The 21,731-nt window shown below is 35.8% G+C and overlaps 9 protein-coding genes across 9 annotated transcripts; 5 read left to right on the top strand and 4 right to left on the bottom strand.

Annotated features, from left to right (window-relative positions):
• Positions 1-55: 55 nt before the first annotated feature.
• Positions 56-3,491, bottom strand: LOC123015106. The gene is made up of 3 exons (XM_044414585.1): positions 639-3,491; positions 438-584; positions 56-392 (listed from the first exon to the last, which is right to left on the bottom strand). The coding sequence occupies exons 1-3, from the start codon at positions 660-662 to the stop codon at positions 111-113; spliced, it is 453 nt and encodes a 150-aa protein (XP_044270520.1). The 5' UTR covers positions 663-3,491; the 3' UTR covers positions 56-110.
• On the top strand, positions 1,547-5,670 carry LOC123015101 (mediator of RNA polymerase II transcription subunit 23). The gene is made up of 2 exons (XM_044414579.1): positions 1,547-2,080; positions 2,129-5,670. Exons 1-2 carry the CDS (start codon positions 1,667-1,669, stop codon positions 5,615-5,617), a joined length of 3,903 nt encoding a protein of 1,300 aa, XP_044270514.1. The 5' UTR covers positions 1,547-1,666; the 3' UTR covers positions 5,618-5,670.
• LOC123015104 (18S rRNA aminocarboxypropyltransferase) lies at positions 5,499-6,985 on the bottom strand. The gene is made up of 3 exons (XM_044414583.1): positions 6,350-6,985; positions 5,764-6,303; positions 5,499-5,715 (listed from the first exon to the last, which is right to left on the bottom strand). Exons 1-3 carry the CDS (start codon positions 6,447-6,449, stop codon positions 5,672-5,674), a joined length of 684 nt encoding a protein of 227 aa, XP_044270518.1. The 5' UTR covers positions 6,450-6,985; the 3' UTR covers positions 5,499-5,671.
• Positions 6,276-7,581, top strand: LOC123015105 (EKC/KEOPS complex subunit TP53RK). Its single transcript, XM_044414584.1, has 2 exons — positions 6,276-6,553; positions 6,609-7,581. The coding sequence occupies exon 2, from the start codon at positions 6,754-6,756 to the stop codon at positions 7,429-7,431; it is 678 nt and encodes a 225-aa protein (XP_044270519.1). The 5' UTR covers positions 6,276-6,553; positions 6,609-6,753; the 3' UTR covers positions 7,432-7,581.
• Positions 7,426-9,980, bottom strand: LOC123014842 (short-chain dehydrogenase reductase 2a). The gene is made up of 12 exons (XM_044414126.1): positions 9,534-9,980; positions 9,221-9,473; positions 9,026-9,172; positions 8,838-8,972; positions 8,730-8,785; positions 8,567-8,677; positions 8,393-8,527; positions 8,091-8,343; positions 7,895-8,041; positions 7,714-7,848; positions 7,604-7,659; positions 7,426-7,555 (listed from the first exon to the last, which is right to left on the bottom strand). The coding sequence occupies exons 1-12, from the start codon at positions 9,602-9,604 to the stop codon at positions 7,441-7,443; spliced, it is 1,614 nt and encodes a 537-aa protein (XP_044270061.1). The 5' UTR covers positions 9,605-9,980; the 3' UTR covers positions 7,426-7,440.
• Positions 9,864-13,631, top strand: LOC123015102 (ganglioside-induced differentiation-associated protein 1). Its single transcript, XM_044414580.1, has 4 exons — positions 9,864-10,623; positions 12,527-12,902; positions 12,951-13,151; positions 13,206-13,631. The coding sequence occupies exons 1-4, from the start codon at positions 10,378-10,380 to the stop codon at positions 13,508-13,510; spliced, it is 1,128 nt and encodes a 375-aa protein (XP_044270515.1). The 5' UTR covers positions 9,864-10,377; the 3' UTR covers positions 13,511-13,631.
• A 55-nt stretch (positions 13,632-13,686) lies between these two features.
• Positions 13,687-15,390, bottom strand: LOC123015103 (acyl-coenzyme A diphosphatase FITM2). Its single transcript, XM_044414582.1, has one exon. It carries the CDS (start codon positions 15,215-15,217, stop codon positions 14,120-14,122), a length of 1,098 nt encoding a protein of 365 aa, XP_044270517.1. The 5' UTR covers positions 15,218-15,390; the 3' UTR covers positions 13,687-14,119.
• Positions 15,391-17,433: 2,043 nt separating this feature from the next.
• Positions 17,434-18,495, top strand: LOC123014649 (deoxynucleoside kinase-like). The gene is made up of 2 exons (XM_044413861.1): positions 17,434-17,567; positions 17,620-18,495. The coding sequence occupies exon 2, from the start codon at positions 17,621-17,623 to the stop codon at positions 18,317-18,319; it is 699 nt and encodes a 232-aa protein (XP_044269796.1). The 5' UTR covers positions 17,434-17,567; position 17,620; the 3' UTR covers positions 18,320-18,495.
• A 110-nt stretch (positions 18,496-18,605) lies between these two features.
• Positions 18,606-19,189, top strand: LOC123014662 (39S ribosomal protein L52, mitochondrial). The gene is made up of 2 exons (XM_044413883.1): positions 18,606-18,701; positions 18,755-19,189. Exons 1-2 carry the CDS (start codon positions 18,680-18,682, stop codon positions 19,105-19,107), a joined length of 375 nt encoding a protein of 124 aa, XP_044269818.1. The 5' UTR covers positions 18,606-18,679; the 3' UTR covers positions 19,108-19,189.
• The last annotated feature ends 2,542 nt before the right edge of the window (positions 19,190-21,731 follow it).

The raw sequence follows: 21,731 nt of genomic DNA, 5'->3' as shown, positions 1-21,731 counted from the left end.
ACAATTTAAATAGTTAAAAAAACAGCGAAACAATAATTCTTAAGTACAGATGCAATTTATTCAGATACACATTTTACATATGTTACGTAAATGTTTCGTGTTATTTTTCATCAGTACTTTATGCGATAAATGATGGGAACGTCGTTGAAAGTCACAGATCTTCTGGGTCTGTTTGCTGGAGCAATTCGGTTCGTAATTAAAGACAAGCGTCTTAAACTGTTCCTGAAACTGTTCATTCTTGAGAAAGTCATTTCATTCAAAGTATTGGCATTCGCCATATTGTGGAGAAGTTTTAAGGACATTTCAGGAATTTTTAAAGAGTGCACATCAGGATTATTATCCAGCCAAGTCAATAATTGTTTCATAACTTTCACTTGTTGGTCAGGAGTGACCTAGAAGGGTAATTACACTTTTAATTTCAAAAACTCAAATTTTACCTTTGTTAGAGCTTGTCGAATTAAAAATTCATCTTTCGTTGACATCCAAATAACTGGAGTTCTTTTGCTGCAAAGCCACATATAATTTGACTTGCCAAAAATACTTTCTGCACATTTAATTTGTTGGGCGTGCATCAAAATTTGCACCTGAAAAGCAAACAGGTGAATAAGAATTCAAAAAATCTATAATTGGTAACTTACCTGCTCTATGAACTGTGAGTTCATATCGAAATGTAGAACAAAAAGAACTTTTTTGGGTCATAATAAACAAATAGGTATCCTAATAATGCTTTTATTAAAAGATAAGCAAACAAATTTTCGTCGCATATGAAGTAGATATGCAAATAGACGAATAGATTGCTAGCTGATACGAATTTTATTACAGTTTAGATTGACGTTACTACCACTACGACATGTGGGCATGTTCAGCATACAACACTTTTTTAAGGATTTTGCCCTGTTTTAAAAGGTATATTTAAAAAGCAGATATTTCAAGGATTCTGCCGTCTTTATAGGTAAAAAGCAAATATTTCAAAAATTTTGCCCTATTTTTAAAAGTATATATTTAAAAATCAAGAATTTGATGATTGATGATATATTTTCTTAAAGTATCGCAAAGCAACTTGCAAAAATCTGGTGGTTGCATCGAAAATTTGGTCAGGCTCGTTATTCCTCATGAATCATCCTGTATATAGATCCTCATCTAAGATTTCACTGAATTATAGCAGAAATGGAAGAAATTGGTGTAAAAGGTGCTTAAAGTGTATCTTTCTTCAGTTTGTAAACATGCATCAATTTTGACGATGTTTTTACGAAAGAAAATGTTTGAAGCTAAAGTATTTAAAATGTTCGCAAAATATTTAAACAAAAAATTGTTATACAAAATAGATTCCTGATTGCTAAAGACAAAAACAATTAAAAATGTCGCTATGTTGTCTAGGTCTGGATGGTATTATTTGAAATTAAATCTATGCGCCGCTTTAAACTGCTTTTTGTTGTATAACATTAAATTTTTGAGGGAACTCTGTGGTGAACGAAAATAAAGCTGTAAACAACCAAATACGGTCCTGCATTAGGCGTTACAAGTGTATAATGTGTTGCCTACCCAACCTGCCAAGTGCCAAAATGTAGTTTGACAAACATAACCTGTAAATATAATATACCGTTATCGTTCCGTTCAAAATAAACCACAAAAAATAATGCTTTTGCCAAATACATAAAATTGAACAATGGCTGAGGCTTTAACAAACGTACTGAACGACATTTTAAAAGTAGAAGGCATTGAAGAAGCCTTTAGTTGCTTCCTAGTGCACCGCCCCGGTGCTGAAAAAGAAAAGGTGAATTTATGGCAACAAGAATTAAACACGACTCTTCGCAGTATTCCTCAAGAGCAATTAGACACCGCTTTGCGTCAGTATCTCAATACGGCGGTAATATGTTCCCAGAGCAAGTTGCAACTCTTGATGGAGCTCCTGGAAGGCATTGTTCGCAACGGTACAATCGGAGCCCGCATCGTGTGTGAAGTAGTAATGAATTTTGATAAATTGCAATACACCAATGCGCGATTCTGGATTGAGTGTTTCAAGCTTGTGAGAAAAATCATAGATTTGGTTGAATACAAAGGCGTTCGTGAGATTATGAAAGTAAGTAGAAGAGAAATGAGGCCACATTTGTGTGATTAATAATTTTAGGGATGTTGCGAAAAAGCAAAGAGTCTTCCATGGCGGCTAAACGCGGGTCTGCAGCCTCAAACACAAGCACTTTTAAGCGTTGCTGAACGAATTATGGACAGAAATGCGTGCCTCTTACCTGGCTACCTCCTCGTAAATGAGTTACAGAAGGCTTACCCTGATTGTCCCCACTGGCGTCTTGCTGCCCTTTTCTCCGATTATGTCGGAAGTTTCAGGGCTTGTGCCCAAATGGTGGCCATTGTCGGACAAGCGGAAATGCGTCCAGTCGTGGAGCATAGTGGATGTCCGGAACACCTAGTCAATCCTTGGAAACTCGACCCTTCCACTTTGAGGTTCAGTCTCAAGGGCACTTTGCCCTACTCTCCTGAATTATTAGAGAAACAGACGGGTCTGTTGAGATACGTTTTGGAACAACCGTACAGTCGAGACATGGTGTGTGGTATGCTAGGCTTACAGAAACAGCATAAACGACATTGCGCCGCCCTTGAAGAACAACTCGTTGAATTAGTAATCCTGGCTTTGGAACGTACGGAAAATGAAGGCGACGAGAGTGCCACTCAAGGCTTGTGGCTACACTTATCGTCCCAATTAATCTATTTTGTTCTCTTCCAATTCGCGAGCTTTCCCAATATTGTCATTTCGCTGCATTCGAGGTTACAAGGAAGAGACTTGCGGAGAGGCCGTGACCAACTTATGTGGGTCCTTTTACAGTTTATCTCGGGTTCGATTCAAAAAAACCCTCTTTCAAACTTCCTTCCGGTTTTGAGACTTTACGAGCTGCTATTTCCCGAACAGGAGCCCCCTTTACCCGTTCCGGACTTCAACCAACCACAATGTACAAGACAGATGGCTATGACGTGCATCTGGATTCACTTGACGAAGAAAGCGCAAGCCGAAATGACGAACTTGACTTGGCCGATTCCCGCCAAATTGCGCAACCATCATGATTTTCTCCAACAGTTAGTACCACCCAATAACACAGTTTTAGCAATGGGAAATGACTACAGAATCGCCCTATTATGTAACGCATATTCGACGAATCCGGACTATTATAGTAAACCGATGGCGGCGTTAGTTGAGACGATTCAAGGAAGTCCGAAGTCCACAGCGCCACCTACCGCTCCTTTAAGCATGGCAGTGTTGGACTCACTGACTGTGCACTCAAAAATGAGTTTAATCCATAGTATAGTGACCCACGTGATTAAATTAGCCCAGGCTAAGTTAGGAATGCCACTTTCACCAGCTTTGGTCGAAACCTACAGTCGCTTATTGGTGTATACCGAAATCGAATCGTTGGGAATCAAAGGATTCATAAGTCAGTTGCTCCCCACCGTTTACAAGTCACACGCCTGGGGCACTCTTTACACGCTTTTGGAGATGTTTAGTTACCGCATGCACCACATTCATCCCCACTACCGTGTCCAGTTACTCAGTCATCTGCATTCGTTAGCCGCAGTTCCGCAAGCCAATCAAACCCAACTCCACTTGTGTGTCGAATCGACAGCTTTGCGTCTCATAACGGGCTTGGGAAGTGGAGAAGTTCAACCCGAATTGAGCCGGTTTTTAGCCGAACCCAAGACATTAATTTCAGCGGAATCCGAAGAGTTGAATAGGGCGTTAGTTTTGACGTTAGCTAGAGCCACTCATGTGACGGGGGCGGATGGCTCGTGGTGCCACGAGTTGTTAGCGACCATTGCACAAAGCACGCCGCATGCATGGGCCCCTCACACGCTTGAATGTTTCCCGAGAGCTCTCGCGGAATTTTTCACGCAACATGCTGTTCCCAAAGAAAATAAACAACAGTTGAAAAAGGCTGTAGAGGAGGAGTATAGAAAGTGGTCTTCTATGAACAACGAGAATGATATGATGGCCCACTTTGGAGTCGCGGGGGCCCCACCGCTTTTCTTATGTCTCCTGTGGAAGATGTTGCTCGAGACTGATCACATCACGCCGATTGCATATAAGATTCTTGAAAGGATCGGTGCGAGAGCACTTTCGGCTCATCTGAGGAAATTCTGTGATTGTCTCGTCTTTGAATTTAGTAATTCTCCAGGAGGACAACATGTTAATAAATGCGTCGATACTATCAATGATATGATTTGGAAGTACAATATTGTGACAATCGATAGGTTGGTCCTGTGTTTGGCGTTAAGAACGCAAGAAGGCAGTGAAGCTCAAGTCTGTTCTTTTATTATTCAGTTGGTGTTGCTCAAAGCTACTGAGTTTAGAAATCGAGTGCAAGATTTTGTGAAAGACAACTCTCCAGATCATTGGAACCAAACCAATTGGCACGAAAAACATTTGGAATTTCACAGGAAGTACCCCGAGAAGTTTGCACCGGAAGAACAATCGAGTGGTTATCATCCCTACTTCGGTAACGTCTGTTTGCGATTTTTGCCGGTTTTTGATATTGTCGTACACCGATTTTTGGAAATCCCACAAGTGACTAAAAGTCTGGAGATTCTTTTAGAACATTTGGGTTGTTTGTATAAGTTTCATGATCGTCCTGTTACCTACTTGTACAATACGTTACATTACTACGAGTCTAGACTTCGAGACCGACCACCTCTGAAACGACGTCTTGTAGCTGCTGTCTTAGGAACCCTCAAAGAGAGTCTCTCGGAGCCGTACCAACTTTACCTCGGACGAGCCGCTGACGAAATGTGGACACCCGAATTGGACTACTACATCCAGTTAGTCAAACGAGTCGTCGATATTCTAGGAGGCGCTACCGCCAACTCCGTAATTGACTGGCGTTTTAACGAGTTTCCGAATGCTGGGGCTCATATTCTTTACACCAGTTGTGTGGAACTGATGGCTTTGTCAGCAGGTCCGGTGGCTGTGGCTAATGGCTTGCTCGATGTTGTGGCTAAAGGTTATGTCACAATCCCACCTTCTGATATCCACCAATGGGTTAACGCCGTTGGTTTGATCCTCGCTGCCCTCCCGGTTAGCTACTGGAGTGTTCTCCATGACCGGCTGGTGGCCACTTTAAACGAGCTAGAAACGTGGACTTTCGACTGTTCACCCTTCCGTCTCTTCGATTTTAAAGAAACTCACGCCGGACTTCTTCATAATAATTTCAGTTATATGTTGGCTTTGGCCCATTCGGTATGGCATCATGCTGGGCCGGGACAGATCGCCAGTGTGCCCCGTTGGGCGCGTGATTGTTTACCGACAGTGGTACGGTCTGAAGAACAGTTTCTGTATGTTTGCCATCTTGTGGGGCCGTTTTTGCAACGGTTTAATATGGCGATAGTGGAATTGACGAGTGCTTTGTATGAACTGTTAGCACAAGTGGATCACGCGCAAAGCGAGTTGAAATATATGGACCCGATCTGCGATCTCTTGTATCACATTAAGTACATGTTTGTGGGGGATAGTATGAAGAAGGAATTGGAGACTGTTGTGCGTCGATTAAGGCCGCCTTTGCAAATGAGGTTGAGGTTTATCGCACATTTGGCGATTGAAGAAGTTAATGCATCGTAACTCACTTGTATTAATGTTTTTACTTTTACTTAAATACATTTTTATATAAAAGACTCAATCTGATTCACTTTCACTTGATGTCGGAAAATCCGGTTTCGCTAAAAAGTTTATCATAATTTTGTAACAAAAAAGTTCATTGCAGTTACCTTTTTTAGCCAATTCTTGCTCTTTTTGTTCATTTTCAATATATTTAGTTTGTTCTGCAATCACTGATTGACTGTCGCTACAATTTGAATATATCTCCAATATATTTTTATTCAATTCAATGAATGAATGTCCCCATGAAAACTTGTCTAAATATTGCCGAGCTAATTTTTTATACCCCGTAATATATAAAGTTGCTGCTATTGCTTCAACACAGCTTAGTTGACAAGGTCGGCCATAATTGATGGGATTTGCAGCCACCAGAAATGGTAATAAGCGCCCATGCTGGGGCTTAAGTGCTGCAATGGGCGTCTCATCGATTCTGGCCCATGAACAATCGACAACTGCTATACCCTTGCTCGAAACAATGTCGCAATCATTGGGACTCACGCATTTAGTTCCAGTGGGGGTTAATACCAGCCCAGGGAATTTTTGTTTGACTTTTAGAGTTTTAATTAATTTTAAACGAGATAATTTCCGGCCTGAACATTTCTTGGGGTCACATTGATTAAAATCCCACATTGCTATGGGGAAGTTGGGTACTGAAATCATATTTTAATACTAGTTTAAGAGGAACCTTTACTGTACTTTCTTCTTCATCGCTGCTTTCAGTACTTGAGTCACTGGAATATTCATTAGATGATGAAGTAATAGTTACGTTCTCAATGCTCTCCTCTACAGAAGCCATACTCAAGTTCTCAACTAACTACACAAGAACAAAAATTATTTTTATAATGCAACTACTTGTTTAGGTTAGGATAACATAACCCATAAATGTCACATCTTAATCGTGTAAGTAAAATTATTAATTATTGAATTATGTTAATACAAAAAACTTAAATTTTAGATTATTAAAATAATCAGTAATAAGCGAAGACATGTTTTCCTGATCCCAGTTTGTTGTAAACAACAAAAGTATTTACATCTGCGAAACCTCACTTTTTGCTATCAACAAAAGAGTAAAATCTGAAATAAATTAAAAACCTCTGGCCATGGAAGGTTTTGAATTATTCAAACAAGGTGCTGAGGGCCGTATTTTTAAAGGAGTTTACTTAGGCAAGCCCACAATTGCCAAAGAACGTTTTGTTAAAAAATACCGTCATCCAGATCTTGACTCCCATTTGACCAAAGAACGGATAAAAAGTGAGAGTCGCTCCATAATTCGATGTAAATCTGCCGGGATAAGAACCCCCGCTTTGTATTTAGTTGATTTCAATCGTCGCACAATTTTTATGGAATACTTTGAGAACAGTATTGCGGTCAAGGATTTTATAGCAAAAGCAAGTGACGACGTTGGAAATAAATTGGCGTTAGAAATTGGGACTGCGTTGGGAAAAATGCATGCCAATAACATAATCCATGGGGATTTAACAACGTCCAACATGCTACTTGTAAATAAAAACGGTCAAAACGTCTATGAGAATTTGCAAGATTTAGAGCTGATTTTCATTGATTTTGGATTGTCTCATGTGGAGTCTAGTGCTGAAGATAAGGGTGTTGATTTGTACGTACTGGAACGAGCCCTGCTCAGTACACATAGTACAGCCAATGAAATTTTCGAACAAGTTTTAGAGGGCTATAAATTAGAGAATAAATCAGGGTTTCAAGAAGTATTGGCAAAATTTAAAGAAGTGCAGGCTAGGGGCCGAAAGCGTACAATGGTTGGCTGATTCATTTATTTAAAGTCTTGATAACATTCCTCCTGCAATTACAATTGTTTCTCCAGTCATATAACTAGCATCATCAGATGCTAAGAAAGCTGCTGCGCTAGCTATTTCATTTGGCATTGCCATTCTGTAAAAAATAAATTTTTAACTAAATTTTTTTTATTCATGATACAACCTTCCCATCGGAATCATTGATAAGACTTTCTTTTTATCTTCCTCTTTTTCAACTAGCTAAGATTTAACAAATTGTTATACAATCAGACAATGATTATCTTTTTGACTTACAAATTGTGAGAACTTAGTTTTCACTAAACCCGGGGCTATGCAGTTCACAGTAATATTTTCTTTGGCTAATTGGGCCGCTGCTGTTTTAGTGAGCCCAAGAATCGCACATTTGCTAACACAATAGGCTCCAATCAACTTAAACAAAATTTTGGTTTTAAGTTTGATTATACAATCCTCTTACATCTAAAGGTTGGAAACCAGCAATGGAAGAGATAAAAATGATTCTGCCGCAACCACTCTTGCGAAGTAATGGTAAAGATTCTTTTGCCAACAAAAAAGAAGCTTTCACGTTTACATCAAAAACTTTATCCCATGCTTTTTCGTCACACTAGAATGTGTGCGTTATAATGACTTTATGAGAGTGCTTGAAACTATACATCTAACACCGCGGTTGCAGACGGATTTACAGCAGCATTTGAGACCAAAATGTCTAAACCACCTGATGCTTTAGCCGTCTCAAACAATTTTTTGCGTTGATCAGCATTGGAGACATGGCATACAAGACCACAAACGTCTAATCCCTCAGACTTTAATTTAGCGACAGCCGCTTCCACATTCTTTTCTTTGCGACTGCTAATAATGACTTTTGCGCCTTCTTGGGCAAATCGTTGAGCAATAGCAAAACCGATTCTGTAACAACGCACCTTTCAGGAAGTTGCGACAATTTGATTTTAGTTACCCTTCGGTAGAGGCTGTAACTACAGCTGTTCTACCACAAAGACGTTGTAACGGGGTCGAACTCATCGTTCTGAACAATATGAGAACATTTTTAGGGGTCATTTTGACACCCAAAAGGGTCTGCATTTGAATCAATATGACGTTTCAAAATTTATTTGCAAAAATGACAAATTACAGTCTTGAAGGCATTCCTCCAGCCACAATCAAAGTCTCTCCTGTCATGTAGCTGGAGTCTTCAGATGCGAGGTAAGCAGCGGCTCCACTGATGTCATGAGGAACCCCAAATCTGTCAAAAACCATGATTTTATAAATCATTTGAAAAAATGTTAACACCAGACCTATTCATGGGGATCCTTGACAAGGCTTCTTCTCGGGCTGCTTCAGGTTCAGTTATCTAGAAGGCAGATTGTGAGTTTTGACTCAGCTATATAGATTAAGTAACTTACAGCAGTTGAAAATTTTGTTTTAATTATTCCAGGAGCAATAGAATTAACTGTAATGTTCTCTCTTACTAGCTGAGCAGCTGCCGCTTTGGTAAGCCCAAGCAGAGCCGTCTTACTAACCGAATAAGTCCCTAGTAACTTAAACAAACAATAAGAAACTGACTTAAGTCATAACAAACACCCTGTCTTACATCAAATGGATGGAAACCGCCTATGGATGACACAAAAATAATCCTCCCAAACGGTCTTTCCCGTAACAAAGGTAAGGCCTCTTTGGCCAACAAATATGCTGCTTTTACATTGACTTCAAATATTTTATCCCATGTCGATTCATCGCACTAAAAATGTAAAATCAAATCTAGCTCAACTCAAGTGTGGTATTGCACATCTAAAACCCCGCCTGCAGATGGATTAACAGCAGCATTCGACACAAGAATATCAAGTCCCCCAAGGCTTTTTGCCATCTCAAACAGTTTCTTGCGGTGGTCAGCTTTAGAAACATGACATATTAAACCAGTAACATCTAATCCCTCTGATTTGAGTCGGGAGACAGCTTCATCAACGTTGTTTTGTTTGCGGCTGCTAACAATCACTTTCGCCCCTTCTCGGGCTAAACGTTGGGCAATGGCAAACCCGATTCTACAATTTTATTAGAATGAATATAGCTACATCAGCTAGAACGTAATAATGTGTACATACCCATCGGTAGAAGCTGTTACAATAGCGATTTTCCCAGTTAAACGGGTTATAGGGGCAGCGATTCCACTCATTATTGCTAGCAAACAAACGGTCAACTACTCAACTCTTTAGTTGGAAGCAATTGCACAAGTGTAACTAGTTTGGTAATAAAATGACAATTTTTGGTTTTTAGGTTGTATTTAAGATTATTTTCTGCCGCATCATCGTGTAAAGGTCACGACTAATCACAAAACGTTTTATTATTGTCATCAATCCACAATGTAGTTGTGTTTGTGGTATTGTATACATAATATTATAGAACAGAGGCAAAATATTATATCATTACAAAAGAATCCAATTGGTGAAAACAGAATTGTTTACTGATTATCATCGCCTGATTGTGTTTAGAGAAAAAATACAGTACTTATATACAAAAAAGTTTTTATTGTAGAAGCTAGAATGATATTATTAAGCAATATGTTGTTTGGCATTACATAACTGGCAAAATTCGTGAGTCTGCGCTGTGTGGGTAGTTTGTAGGAAAGTTTGCCAAGATTCCCCTGTCTCTCTGTACATAACAATAGCCCCACTTAGCTCAATAAACCTGTCATGGTGCGTCACGACGCCATAATTAAATCAGAAATTATGGCAAATCGCTCATAGGCCAGCGCCCTCTCCTTAAGCCTCACTCCCCTTAAACCTGGCAGTAGTTTGAGCGAGTTTACGCAGCGCCGTCGCTGCGACGCCCCCGACGCCTTCCAAACCATCGCATTTTCGAATGGCGCGCAATTGAAATCCTCAATCGGGAAAATGATATCAGATCGCGTTTTTGTGATCTAGCGATTCGAAATTGGGTGACGTCGCGATGTTTTATCGACGAATAAAACGAATCCTGCCAGTAGTGTTTGCGCTGCGTCGACACCACTTGGCGTTTTTGGTTTGTGCAGCCGCGAACGAGGTTAGTGGTGATCGCGGCGATCTTGTCAAGTGCACGGCCAAGAATCAGTTTGTGAACTTCGTAAATATGCGGAAAGGGGCTGAGGGGTTCAAGATTGAGGCCTCCGATGGCTTGCTGTTGTACTATGATCAGTTCTCGTTTTATTCCCAAAAGGTAATAAATAATATTGAAAGTGGTCAATGATGGTGGCTGATGCGGTGAGGCGGCTGCTTTGTTGTGGAATCGACAATGTTTTTGGGATAATGTAGCTTTTTTGATGTTGGCGGACGAGTTAATTTCGAATCATGTGATGAAAAAAAGTCAATCGATAACAGGAAAAAACCTTGAAATTTTTGCTTGGATGAACTTAATCTCCAACAAATAGCTAATTAATGTAATACTTATTATTACCTACTAATATAGTAATATGGTATTTAATAGTATTTTTTATCATGAATAAAGTATAAAATATCACAGAAAATGACAAAAACAGAAAATGAAAATACTTACGGTTGCACAAAATTTATAGGGTTATTGGTTCACATATTTTGTTTAAAAATAAATCAAACAAAGCTTATGCAATTTATTTGTAAAGGTGTCTATTGTTTTTATAAATCTGGTCATGTCTATATAGATTACCTACTAACGTAGATATATCTATATTATATTTTCTTTTTTCTTTCGAAATAAAAAAATCGTATGTACTAATACTAAAACTAGACTATCAGTGAATACTTTTGTAGGTATAATGAATCCGTCATGTGCTTTCGATTAAAAAGGATTACTAATGAGTAATGACTACTGCTTTCTGTAATGTGTAAAACATTTCTTAACTATCTACACTTACAAATTCTAATAGGAATCAAAAGTAATTGATGATATGCAAATAATTTTAGCGACATTATTTATAATTTTATTATCAATATTTTGACTTTTTTAACTTTACAAGTTAAATTATAGTGACCTTATCAAAGTGAAAAAATAACTCTTAACTTTATTAAGTATAACATTTTATTTTTACAAAATATCTATAATTTGGTATAATTTTTAAAACAGTAAAATTTTAGTTGTCTTGACCAAATTGTGTTGAGGAATACAATCTTCAGATATTTATTACTTTAATAAAATAGATAATTTTCTGAAAGCAGCTGCGACCGTGGCTCCTAAAGATTATTAAATTTGTTTTTCCATATTTCTTTATCTTCAGCTCTAAGGCAGTTATATCCAACCTTTTTTATTCGAGGGGCCACCTTGAGAATTGAAAAAAGTGTTTTGGGCCACACACAAATTTTTAAGTTCAATAATATAATAATAGTTTGTTAATAAATGTAAGTTTATATTTTATTATTTTTTAATTTCATTAGACTGAAATATTTTACATGAATATTTTGTCTTGGCATTGCATAGAAAAGAGTACCTAATAGAGAAATTTACACTAATTTTAGATTTTTCTTTGGTTCATTCTTGATTTTAACGCACTAATTAATCAGCAATTTCTTTTTTTTTTGAAGCAAATTAAACTGAATTATTTAGGTAAACATTGATTTTTAGATTAAAACTTAATACTTTCCTATAGTGGATAAATAGTGTGTACTCGTAGCTTGTTGAAATGTCAATAATATCATGTATGTACAGTGATTACATACATAATAATTTTGATTTAGTTTATCTCTACTTTACTACTCGTATTCATAAATAGCTAAGTTCTAACAAAAACAATTTCTTTTGAACAATGTGGTGATAGTTAAATTATACTAAAATAAGTAATATTATTATTACTGTTGTTATTAATAGGTGCAGTAAATCCACTACTAGCTTATCAGTATTATCGGTTTTATAATTAAAGTCCTGAATCAAATCACGGATTAAATCTCTACATTTAAAAAATGTTTTATCAATCAAACGATAATGAAACACAAAATGTGATAGTCTTGTTAATTTCGAACAAAAGTTGCCATTATGTTAATTTTTTGTTACATTTTCAAAGAAGCCGCAAAACTTTGATCTCAAATGCCGCCAAAGTGTATTCAATTAAAGATCACTTAAAAAAGATAAAAAACTATAATTTTTCCCGAAGGTGGTTATGGCCCTTCATGAGAAGAACCTCGCCTTCGATAGCAAAATAGTAAATTTGATCAAAAACGAACAATATCAACCTTGGTTCCTCTTCTTGAATCCTAGAGGGGAAGTCCCTGTCCTCCAGGACACCGGCAAGATCATTCCCGACTCGGCGCGGATTGTCGACTACTTGGAGGACAATTTCAGTAATGGAGACACTCCCAGACTTATCCCCATGGATCAGGGGGCTGAAGTTAGYCAGAGAGTCACTCATTTCAGACATATCCTYCAGAAAGCGCCTGCAGGAATGCTAACCACCGGCGCAATCCTCAACCAACACCTTTTAAGAAATCCAAAAAGTCCGTTTTTCGCACCGATTCGGAAGGCGCTTGCGAGTGAGTACAAGAATCGGAATTTCACAATTATATAGTTTTTGGTTACAGATGCTGAAAAGAACAGTGGGAAACATTTGAGGGAGTATGCAGAAAAAAATCCAGAGGCCAAAGAAGTGCTGTTGAAGAAAGCGAGCGTTCGGGAGGAACAGTACAAACAACTGTCTGTCGAGAAGAATTTTAGAGATGTTCTAAATCAAGTGCATACGATTTTAGATGAAATTGAAGCGGAATTGGAGAAACACAAGGGTGGTAAGTTTGAGAGGGAATTACTTATTTACAGAACTCTGTATTACCGGCTTACAGATAAGGAAGACTGGTGGRTMTGTTCTGATAGATTTACAATAGCAGATGTTGAGTTGACGATTTTATTAATAAGGATCAGTCAGTTAGGCCTTGAACACATCTTTTGGAGTTCGGGAAAGAGGCCTTGTATTGAAAAATACTACGAAAGGGTTAAGACAAGGGATTCGTTTAAGAAGACAGTTCCAGGGACCTTAGTGTTGCTAAAAACAATACTCATGTCACAAGCACCGCTCGTTATCGGTGTAGTGGCTGCTGTGGCGTTGGTCGTTGGAGGGGCTATCATCGTAAAAAAATATATTGCTTAGATAAATAGTGATGCGCGTATTTTTAAGTTTCTGTTAATAGGCGGTACCAAATATTTTTATATTGAGAGGTAGTCGCGGTTGATTTATTCTATTTCCGAAAATAAATATTTCATTGAAACGATTTTGTGTTTCCATAAAGTTTGTTTTGGTTTAGTTGGGAAATAAAAATTCTAATGCTTTGTAAAGTTATTTAATCAGTAACAAAAATAAATTAGAAACAACCCAACAAAATTGTACATGAGACAAATAAGAGAATGCAAGCCACTGTAACAGCTAAAAAATAAATAAAATGACAAAGACCGGCAATGTGTGTTATACAAATATCAAAACTCAATTAATTAATTTATGTAAATATACACATACAAAAATTGCATGCGATCACAGATTATTAGATTTTCTGTCCCTGACTCTATGACCTCGAGCAACAGAATTGTCCATTTTTAAAACTGACTTTTATGCAAATAAGGTACAAATGCAAAAAACAATCCAACAATAAGTTTCATTAATATAAATTTTTGGTGGAAAACTTCATAGATATAAAAAATCGATATTACGTAGCTACAACAATACCCCCACACCTAACCCTTTTAAGATAAGGCCCCAATTTTTTCACCCTGAATTAGCATCGTCCTGTTGAGCATCCTGTGGATAAATTGGTCGTCCCATGAAGAGTGGCCCCCGACCATTTACTATACTCCCAGTTCTTCTCCTAGGCACACTTTGAGGTTCTCCCTTCTTCTTTATATATTTAAAAACCCCTTGTCCTGGCAAATTAGGGATAGCTTTTGGGTGTACATACCACATCCGGTATGTGAAAAACCACGTTAAAATTGCTAAAACCCCTCCCAGAAACTTCTCAATCATGATATGGTAGTACAACATTGTAGAAACAAGCATCACGTCCCACAAAATCTGAAGGAGAGTGATTGCCATGAGAAGAGCCCTGATGTAGGGCGTGTATTTGGTGTAATTGAACTGCAGTTCTCGCATTTCATCGTCTGACAAGTTTCGTAGGGGATTTGTGTTTTCTGTGGGGTCTCTAGACGTTCTGTGATGGTTTTCCAGTCTGAGATGCTCCTTGATGCTGTCCCAGTTTTCTATACATCTTGTTTCTTCAATGAGGAAGAGACTGCCGTAAATAAGGATGAAGGTGTGCCCCGAGATATCAAAGCCGTTCCACACGTGTCCCGCGTGCAAACACGTGCCTTTCGTGGTAAACTGTCGTTGGCCACAGCGACCGAAAGACGCCTCAATTACGTTGAACACACTTGTCCACAACCACCAGAAAAACGTTGCAATGCAAATTCGGAGCAAGTGGTGTTTGATGATCAGTTGCTTTTGTCCGCAGCAGTAGATGTAGGATGTGAACACAACAAATGGGGTTAGCAGTAACAAGTTCCAGCCCCAGGCAAACTTGACGAAATATTTATTAAATAAATTGTCAGAACGTGAGAGATACAGTTTTGGGATCGTGGTCACATCTGCTACTAGTGATAATAAAAATAGGGTTCCGAGGTAGATGGCCACTTTGAGGTTAGTATCGAAAAAAAGGGATTTCTTACATAAGTACAAGACCATTAAGGTAAAAGTCTCTTTTACAGAAGTTGGCTCACATGTTGGTTTTGTCCCGCGGCACTCCAGATTGCTGTCACTTATGTTGGGGCGAAAATTCAGTTTTGTATGTAAGGGACGACGTTTTGTCGCCATGATGACTTATAACTTGTCAAATTAGACGTTTGTCTGACGTTATAAATGTCAAAACACTATTGATATTTTAAAGTTACAATCACTTTAAGTTTAAAAAAAAAACTCAGTGATTAAAACAAAAAAACTCTAAACGAGTACTTCGACCCGATTACGTAATTTTATTTACATTTTTCCACTAGTTTGCCCCCCCCCCCAAGCATGGCGCTAATGCGCATTAGCAGTTGGCAAACCTCGGTAAAGTAAGCAAGATTTATCTTGTGGCAAGATAGAAATTACAGTCGACCAAAAATTTGCTGCTAGCGTCGCGTTGTGGCATTTCCCCCACCACTCTCGTATCGTGCAGCCAGGTTCACACTCGAAAAATTATTGGAATTTTATTAAAATAAAGCATAATATTTTATAAAATATGGAAAACTAAGCATTTCGAATTGCAAATGACTATTGTAGATAGTTTTTTGACGTTTCCAATGTAATTCTGTCAAGAATAACAATTTCAATGAATTATATTGTTGCAACCCTGCGATTCAAGGTCAAATGTATTTCACTTATGCATTGTTACCTTTATTTTTTTCAAGTGTCATCTCGTGTATCGATTTTTTTCATTTTTGCAGAAAATGAAGCTTATTATAAGGGCATTTGACTGTAAAAAAATGGTGGGGTTACAATGGCTTTTTAGGGCTGTAATGAATTTTTTTCGTTTTCTGAAAATTTGTTTATAATACAAACTTTATTTTTTTCAAGTGTCATCCCGTGTATCAATTTTTTTCATTTTTGCAGAAAATGAACTTGGTAAAAGAGCATTTGACTGTAAAAAAATGGTGGGGTTACAATGGCTTTTTAGGGTTGGAATAAATTTTTTTCGTTTTCTCAAAATTTGTTTGTGATACAAACTTTATTTTTTTCAAGTGTCATCCCGTGTATCGATTTTTTTCATTTTTGCAGAAAGTGAAGCTTATTATAAGGGCGTTTGACCGTAGAAAAATAGTGGGGTTACAATGGCTTTTTAGGGCTGTAATGAATTTTTTTCGTTTTCTCAAAATTTGTTTATGATACAAACTTTATTTTTTTCAAGTGTCATCCCGTGTATCGATTTTTTTCATTTTTGCACAAAATGAAGCTTATTACAAGGGCATTTGACTGTAAAAAAATGGTGGGGTTACAATGGCTTTTTAGGGCTGTAATGAATTTTTTTCGTTTTCTCAAAATTTGTTTGTGATACAAACTTTATTTTTTTCAAGTGTCATCCCGTGTATCGATTTTTTTCATTTTTGCACAAAATGAAGCTTATTACAAGGGCATTTAACTTTAAAAAAATGGTGGGGTTACAATGGCTTTTTAGGGCTGTAATGAATTTTTTTCGTTTTTTCAAAATTTGTTTATAATACAAACTTTATTTTTTTCAAGTGTCATCCCATGTATCGATTTTTATAAATAAAGTTTGTACCACAAACAAATTTTGAGAAAACGAAAAAAATTCATTACAGCCCTAAAAAGCCAATGTAACCCCACCATTTTTGTACGGTCAAACGCCCTTATAATAAGTTATATTTTCTGCAAAAATGAAAAAAATCGATACACGGGATGACACTTGAAAAAAATAAAGTTTGTATCACAAACAAATTTTGAGAAAACGAAAAAAATTCATTACAGCCCTAAAAAGCCATTGTAACCCCACCATTTTTCTACAGTCAAGTGCCCTTATAATAAGCTTCATTTTCTGCAGAAATGAAAAAAATGGATACACGGGATGACACTTGAAACAAATAAAGTTTGTAACATAAACAAATTTTGAGAAAAGGAAAAAAATTCATTACAGCCCTAAAAAGCCATTGTATCCCCACCATTTTTTTACAGTCAAATGCCCTTTTACCAAGCTTCATTTTCTGCAAAAATGAAAAAAAAATCGGGATGACACTTGAAAAAAATAAAGTGTACAATGCATAAGTGAAATACATTTGACCTTGAATCGCACGGTTGCAACAATATAACTCATTGAAATTGTTATTCATGACAGAATTACATTGGAAACGTCAAAAAGCTATCTACAATAGTCATTTGCAATTGAAAATGCTTATTTTTCCATATTTTGTAAAATATTATGCTTTATTTTAATAACATTCCAATAATTTTTTGAGTGTGAACTTGGCTGCATGAAATGAAAATGGTGGGGGTAAAGCGTCGACGCGGCGCGAGCAGGCAATTTTGGTCGACTGTAATTTTTATCTTGCCAGTAAGATTTTTATTGCTACCTTCACCGATGTAGTTGGCAAATGACAGATACATAACCTAAAAAATGAAAACAAAAATTGAAAAGGCATAGGTTATGTTGATCTGTCTTAACATTTCATAAGTTTGCGTAAAAATTATCTTAAAGTACTTTATTTATCGATTATCTTTTGTAGAATGTTCATTAAGAGATTGTTAAGTAAAATGAAACGAAATCTTTTTGAACGTCCTTGCACTATTGCCGTTGAGGGTAATATTGGAAGTGGCAAGACTACGTTTCTCAAGCACATGGAAAAATTGGGCAACGTTACTATTGTGGCTGAGCCTCTCGACAAGTGGCGAAATTGTCAAGGACACAACTTGCTAGATCTCATGTATAAGGACCCAAAGAGAAACAGCTTTACTTTCCAGTCATATGTGCAGTTGACTCTTCTTCAGGCACACACTATGAAAACTCTCACTCCTTTTAAAATGTTAGAGAGATCGATTTATAGCGCACGATATTGTTTTGTTGAAAAGTTGAGGAGAGATAATTTACTCTCAGCACCTGAATTTTCAGTTATTGATGAATGGTTTAAGTGGATCAAAACGCAACAAAATGTGGGTGTTGATATGTTTGTCTATTTAAGGACTGATCCAGAAGTTGTCTACGATAGGATTTTAAAAAGGGATAGGGCTGAAGAAAGAAAAGTACCTTATGAATACATCAAGAGTCTGCATGAGATTCATGAAGATTGGTTGCGTCATAAAACGTTATATGAATGTCCAGCACCTGTTTTTATTCTTGATGCTAATGTTGATTTGGGAATGATAGGGAACGAATATGAGAAATTTGAAGAAGAGGTGCTTAATAAAAGAATATTAATGGGCATTTAAACAACTTGTTTGAAAGTTCCAAAGTTGTACTTATCTTGATTATCTACTATGAGCTGTAATTGTATTGCATTTCAGCTTGTTTTTGTGATCATTCCTTTTATTAAAGCTCAGTAAGCTGTAAAATGTACATTTTAATAATTATTATTTATAATATAACCGGATGACTGTTTTATTGGTTCCTTCTATTTTTAAATGTTATTTTAATATAATTTAAAAAATAATAAGTATTGATTTGTAAAATAATAGTGATTTTTTTATCAAACGAATTCTTAGATTACGTCCTATCATTAGCTTCTCAAATCCTAACCTAACTTTACTTTTTGTAACCTTAAACTCCAGGAACACCTTCAGATAAAAGAAATGTGGTTACAATTCAATAATGGTAATTATTTTTATTAAATGTCTCAATACAATAAACTCAATTTGTTTTTTAAGTTTTGTTACTTACTTCAAGGCGATGCTTTGGAACAACTCAGACAATTCATTTAAACCAAAAATGGAGACAACAAAGGGGGTTACCCTTAAATCCAAATAGTTGTGGGGTGCTAACTGATGGTCCTGATTATTCGTTTTTGGATGGAAGACCCACTCCTTACGGTGTAGGACAAAAAAAGCGAATTATGAAAAATCAAGAACTAACAGAACAAATTATTAAATTAGCGGGAGAAATTGACTTTGCAGTGGAAAGACATAACAAACTAACACAAGAAGAAAACAACAGGAAGCAAAAGATTCTTGATAATAAACTGAAACCAAAAGGAGTGGAGTTGTTGAAAAAGAAAAAATAACTGTTAGCATTTGTGTATTATTTAGTCAGTGCTTTTGTAAGAGGTGCTTGATTACCATAAAGTAAATGTATGTTTTATCTTACGCTGTTATATGTATATATACCAAAAACAACGAATCCTATTATTCCTAGTCCACACTTGATTGATACTGGGTTGCATTGTGGAATGCGTCACTCATTCAATATTTTTTATATAAATTTTTGTTATTGTTTTTAAGAACAGCACAAAATATGTTTATGAGTAATATGTTTTAAAATGGTTAAAATAAACTATTGCTTTTTTATTTAAACCTTTAAAAAAATTAGATCTAATTTTACAGTAATTTGATTTAGTATCTACTTATACTTTAAAAATGTTGATTGTTTACTTAGTGGATGATTTATTAAATTATAAATATAACAGCATATAAAAATCTATTAGCGAAACAACTTTCAAGAGACTCACGACATGTTATCAATAAAAATTGATGAATCCATTAATGAAAATCTTTTTAGGAGATGTCGTATAGCAGAAAATAGGTACTGTAAAGATGTATAAAGAGCCAGAGCTTGAATTTATAACAGGTTTTTATTTAAATTTGGCGTCATAATCGGCGGTGATTTGGGTGTATAGTGAACGGACCACAATTTTTAATATAGTGGCGTACACGGAATTTGTTTGAAACTAAAATTTGAAAGTTTTTTAGTGGAAATTTATTCTTGGCATCGATTTTCCGAAACAATAATGTCAGCAATACGTGTTTTTATAAAAGTTCAATAAATTATTTTGATTTTTTAACTTTTTTTCATTAGCTGTCAGGATAAAATTTATGAAAATCGAAGGCCCGTTTTACATTTTTATGACAAGTCGTCCAAAGTTCCTTGTCCGCATTTTTTTATAACGGGTGTTGTTTTAAATTTGGCGTCAAAGCTATCCATGAGTTTGATTGGACGATTTGTCATTCAAGTCGAATAAGTTTCATACAATGGTTCGTTTACAATCACTGCATGGATAGCTTTGACGCCAAATTAAAAAAAAACACCCATTATAACACAATTGCGGACACGGAACTTTGGACGATTTGTCATAAAAATGTAAAACCGGCCTTATGCAACTAACCTTCGGTTTTTGTAATTTTTATCCTGATAGCTAAAGAAAAAATGATAAAAAATCATAAGTATAAAAACACGTATTGCTGGCATTATTATTTCGGAAAATCGACGCCAAAAATACAGAGTGGTTATAAATGATTTTCATCTAGCCAGCTTTGGAATTTTTTTGCATGTAACTTTATTTGTGCCGCTCTACTTTTTTGAAAGCTCTAGTTCTGTCATTAGTGTCACTTATTAATTAATAACAAATTGTTGTTAATTAAATTTTTATTGTTTCAACTAGTTTCCAATACCAATTGATAATAATGTATACTTTGGAAGAAAACAAGTTTATAATTGAAGTCTATTTTCGAAGTGGACGCTTAGTAAACAGCGATTTTTTAATTTTGAGTTACAACAAGTAGGTACCCCTATTTTCGTAAAGTGGCATTTTTTATTTTACATGGAAAATTCACAGCTGGCTAGATGAAAATCATTTGTAACCACTCTGTATATTTCAATTAAAATTTTCAAATTTTAATTTGATTTGAATTTATTGTCAATCATAGTGACAATAAAGCTTGGCTTATGTTTACAGTTTTGTAACTGATGTTCAAAATTTTGTGTCCGTAATTGTACCTATTAAAAAACAATTGTGAATAAAAAATTAGTAGTAAATAGTAAGAAATCAGAAATCAAAATAAATTAGAATTATTGCTTAAAAGTTAATTCTTAGTTTGAGTTTTCGGAACAAATTACTGCGCACTTTTGCACGACCTCAAATAAAAAAATTGTTTGAAAATGTCACGGATTCTCTTTAGAGCACAACCAATCTTTACAAAACATAGATGATAACACTAGATGTGCGTATTCTTGAGTTTTCCAAATAGAGTAAGAAACCTAATAGGAGTCACAATACGGATATAGGGACGGTGAAATTTTAGAATTAACTTTTTCAAAAAATATTTTTTTTATTTATTTTTCATTTTATTAAATTAAAGCAACTTTATTACTTTCCATTCTTATTACAGTGTTGTGCATTTATAACAATTTTACACAGAAATAATAAATAAGGTGGCGTATATTTATTGATTTTATGTTACTTTATCATTTTGCATAATGCAATACATATAACTGAAATAAAAATAAAGTTTAAGAACGTTTCTTACTTAAGCAAAAGCGTATAATGTTATCTGTATGCTAAGAATGTTTAAAAGTGGCATAACAAATAACATAATTTTAATACATTAAAAAAATTTAACAACATTTTATTCTTCGAATTAGACTCAACAAGGCTTAAACTTGCTTTAAAGTTATAAAAATAATTTGATGTTTCGTATTGAGAAATGCCAAACAGTCGTCAAAACTTCCTTACACGGGAGAAAAACCGTAAATTTTGACAGTGTCGAAGAATAATTTTTTTTTATAATTTTTAACTCATTTTCTAAATTAACTAAAAACATTTAAAATTATTGAAATATACTTATCAGAGGATTGTTTATTGTTAGTTTTTAATATGTGGGCATATTCTCATTTTATTATTCATGTCAACTT

Source organism: Tribolium madens, unplaced genomic scaffold (genome assembly GCF_015345945.1).
Source record: "Tribolium madens isolate multiple individuals breed KSU strain unplaced genomic scaffold, Tmad_KSU_1.1 Scaffold_97;HRSCAF=244;Tcas5.2_LG3a, whole genome shotgun sequence".
In the NCBI taxonomy this organism is placed as follows: Eukaryota; Metazoa; Arthropoda; class Insecta; order Coleoptera; family Tenebrionidae; genus Tribolium; species Tribolium madens.
The sequence above is the reverse complement of the archived record's forward strand: the minus strand, read 5'-3'. Positions and strand labels throughout refer to the sequence as shown.